The sequence below is a fragment of the Parus major genome, chromosome 26, assembly GCF_001522545.3.
Source record: "Parus major isolate Abel chromosome 26, Parus_major1.1, whole genome shotgun sequence".
Taxonomy (NCBI): Eukaryota; Metazoa; Chordata; class Aves; order Passeriformes; family Paridae; genus Parus; species Parus major.
In genome coordinates, this window is record NC_031795.1 from 609,281 (window position 1) to 612,432 (window position 3,152).

A 3,152-nucleotide genomic window follows, 5' to 3' on the forward strand; every position below is an offset into this window, starting at 1 on the left:
GTGCCAGGGCTGTGTCTCCAGCAGGCTGAGGCAGGTGGAAGTTTGAGCTTGGCCATGAGTCTCACATGTTCAGCAGAGGCTCCAGCCCCATTGGGATATTGGGATCAAATCTCTGCCTACACCCATGTCCAGCACTGCCAGCCCTGCTTCGAGTCAAAGGATCACTGACAGAAGAGATCCTGAGAGAGTTCAGACTAGTTTTGATCCTACTGATGTTTCAGGTGCAGGCATTTCAAACACGGTCACATCTGCCTTTCCTGGACATGATTTGCCCATTGCAGCCCAGGAGCTGATCCCAAACCCCCCAGCAAAACACTGAAGCCCCAGGATGTGGCTCTGGGTCCTCGCAAAAGCAGCTCCTACCTTCCTCCACGCACTCCTCTTCACAGAGCACACAGGCCACAGACAGAGAAAAGGGAAAGAAACCTCAGGTTATTGGAGTTGCTCTGATCAGTTTTTGGCATCAGGGCAGCTGCAGGTGCTCCATGTCCTCTTACCTTCCTGCTCCCTGCAAAGCACAACAGGAATTTACAGTTTTACACTGAGTTGGAAGGGGGCCCATCAGGGAAGGGAGGCTGAGGTGAATTTGGGATTTCCTCAAGGCTGGCTCCCCTTTCCCACAGCACAGGGCCAGGGTGTGTGGGTGGCTGTCAGCTGAGGACAGGGACAAGGCCCAGGTCACTCTGCAGGCTGTGGAGACCAGGGGCTGAAGGTCTGGACTGGCATTTCAGCAGGGGTCAGGGGACCATTTTGCAGCATGAGAAGATGAGTGACCTTGGCCTGTAATCCCAGAAATGGGCATCTCACACCCCACCTTTGCCCCCAGGTCCTTCCCTGACCGTGGGGGAAATGCTCAGCCTGTGCCAGGGGGACTGGTGACACACATGAGTCTGGCACAGAAACACCAGAGGACTCAGGTCCCCTCTCTGGTGGAGGATGAGAAGTGGGAGCTGTGTTTGAGCTCACCCCTATAACCCCAATCCCATCTCCTCAGGAGGTGCCTCCTGCCCAGAGCCTCCAGCAGCAGAAGCTGCTCCCAGATCTGGGCCTTGGGGAGTGATGTTCTGGATGTGGCAGCAACAGGCTGGTGGCTTTTCCCATCTCTGTCTCACAGATTTCAACTGCATATTTTTAATGTAGGAACCATCCTTGTCCTGCCCATGGCTGTGGATACAGCTCCCACCACCAGTTCCCACTGCTGGGGTCCTGCCAAGGCTGGGGGTCCTTGCTGGGTGCTGGGGTAACAATGAGGTCACTTCCAAGCAATGCTGCAGTGGGAAAGTGGGAACAGGGAGAAAGAAAAGGGGTTAAAACCACCCCACTTACTGCTCATACTCCTCGGTGACCTCCTCCGTGTCTGACATCCCTGCTTCTCTGGCAGAGTTGGAGGCAGATTGGAAAAAGGGAGGGTTAGAAGTGAGATAAGGGCCAGCACAGCCTGTCCCTCAGCACCAGGCCAGGGGCACGGAATGCTGCTTCTCTCCAAAGCACTTGGAGCTCCCAGCTGTCCCCAGCCAGGATGTGACAGCGTTATCTCAGCAGAGATAAGGCTCCTGTCCCCCTCCTGTCCCGGGATCAAGCAGGAGGCAGGAGATTGGACACAGCCTCCTGTCACACTGAGAACTGTCAGGAGCCGTGTCCAGGACACTCAGCCCCCCTGGCCCAGCCCTCTCAGGGGCTGTGTTTGCTCAGGGGACAGGAAAATCACCCCATTGCAGTGTTCAGTTTGTTTTCCTTCCACTGTTCTTAGCTCAGGGACGACCCCTCCTCTCAGATTTGCAGCCCTGCACCAGGACAAGGCCCCAGCAAACCCTCCCAGCCCAGCCCTCCAAGTGCAGAAATGCTGGGAAAGGGACAGCCTGGGATCAGCAGGACCATTTCTACCCTGTTAGCTAAAAGGAATAATCTACAGCCTGGTTTAGTAATTTAGCCCTGGTTTTAGGGCTAAAACCTCTGCAGAAACAGCCTTTCATCTTCCCAGCACATCTGTCTCCCAGCTGTGCTCAGGAGGACTTTGCTCATCTTCTCACCCCATTTGGCCTTCACCCAGCACTGGGTGAGATCTGCAGCCACCAGCCCCATCCCTGGGCACCCCAGAGCAGCCCAGAGCCTCAGCCCAGCCCTGCTCGTGCCAGCCTCAGCAGGGCTGAGATGCCACAGGACAGAGCAAGGCAGCTCTGGAAATAACTTGCATGTGCTGAAGCACCTGTTCTGAGAGCAGCAAGGCTCCCCTGCTCCTGCTGCCCCAGCTCTGGGAACAACTGCTCTCGCTACATCTGTCAAGCATTTATTACCCAGGATGGGTGGGACAGGCCCCAGGAGTGTTTGTTCAGGATGCTGGATCCTGCCTTGGAATGCTCAGCCGTGGGACAGGGGCATTCCAGGAGGGGAACCTTGGCATGACCAGGGCTCCAGAGGGTCTCTGATCTCACTGTTACTCACAAGGTGCTTTTTGGAGACAAATAAAGGCACAACTCAGCCCCCTCTGCACCGCCTGCTCCTGCTGTCACTGCTCCCTTTCCTGTGATGGCCCCAGGGCTGGGCTCTGCACCCCCTCCAGCACCATCCCCAGGATCACTGCTGCTCCAGGAACATCAGCTCCCACTTTTCCCCAGGCTCAGCATGGTCTGATGCCACAAGTTTGGCCAAATCCTTTGTGTGGCCTCTGAGCCCCCAAGGCTGCACACAATCATTCCATGAGGCAGGAGAAGAGGGTTCCCAGTCCCAGCAGTGTGAAAGCCTCTCCCTACATTCCCATTTTCCTCCTCCCTCAGACACTGTTAGATCCCACAGAGCTGAGGGAACACAACAAATCCAGCACTGTTAAGAGGGAACACAAGAGAAAAAGTGGCTCAAGGAAATATTTATGTATCATCTGCACAGAAACACAAACCTTTTCATTAAAGCTTGGAAATCTTGATTTGGTAGAACTAGGAGAACCCAGCAGACATTAGAGAGATAAAGAGGAAATATTGCTCTGACTACAACCAATCTCCCAGAATTTGCTGTGTATTAAATAATCCTCACACTCCTTGAAATCCCACTGTCCTTTAGCTCAGGGCTGGCTGCTCACAGCTCTGGGGCTGAGTTAATCCTCCACAGTTCTGAGTCTCTGCTTTCCTCCAGGCTGCCCAGACACGGAGCTCTCCTTC

At 54.8% G+C, this 3,152-nt stretch overlaps 1 protein-coding gene across 6 annotated transcripts in view; it reads right to left on the reverse strand.

The window, feature by feature from the left end:
- TNNT2 (troponin T2, cardiac type) overlaps window positions 1-3,152 on the reverse strand; it is a 14,141-nt gene that overhangs the window by 9,401 nt on the left and 1,588 nt on the right. For 5 of the 6 annotated variants that reach the window (XM_033519933.1, XM_033519934.1, XM_015650379.3 and 2 more), the window contains exons 2-4: window positions 1,327-1,374; window positions 498-508; window positions 364-381 (exon numbers count right to left, since the gene is read on the reverse strand). In XM_033519933.1, the coding sequence (XP_033375824.1) occupies window positions 364-381; window positions 498-508; window positions 1,327-1,364 (67 nt within the window). In that variant the 5' untranslated portion in view covers window positions 1,365-1,374. The remainder of the gene's footprint in view (window positions 1-363; window positions 382-497; window positions 509-1,326; window positions 1,375-3,152) is intronic. The other variant, XM_019009023.2, reaches the window with a different exon arrangement.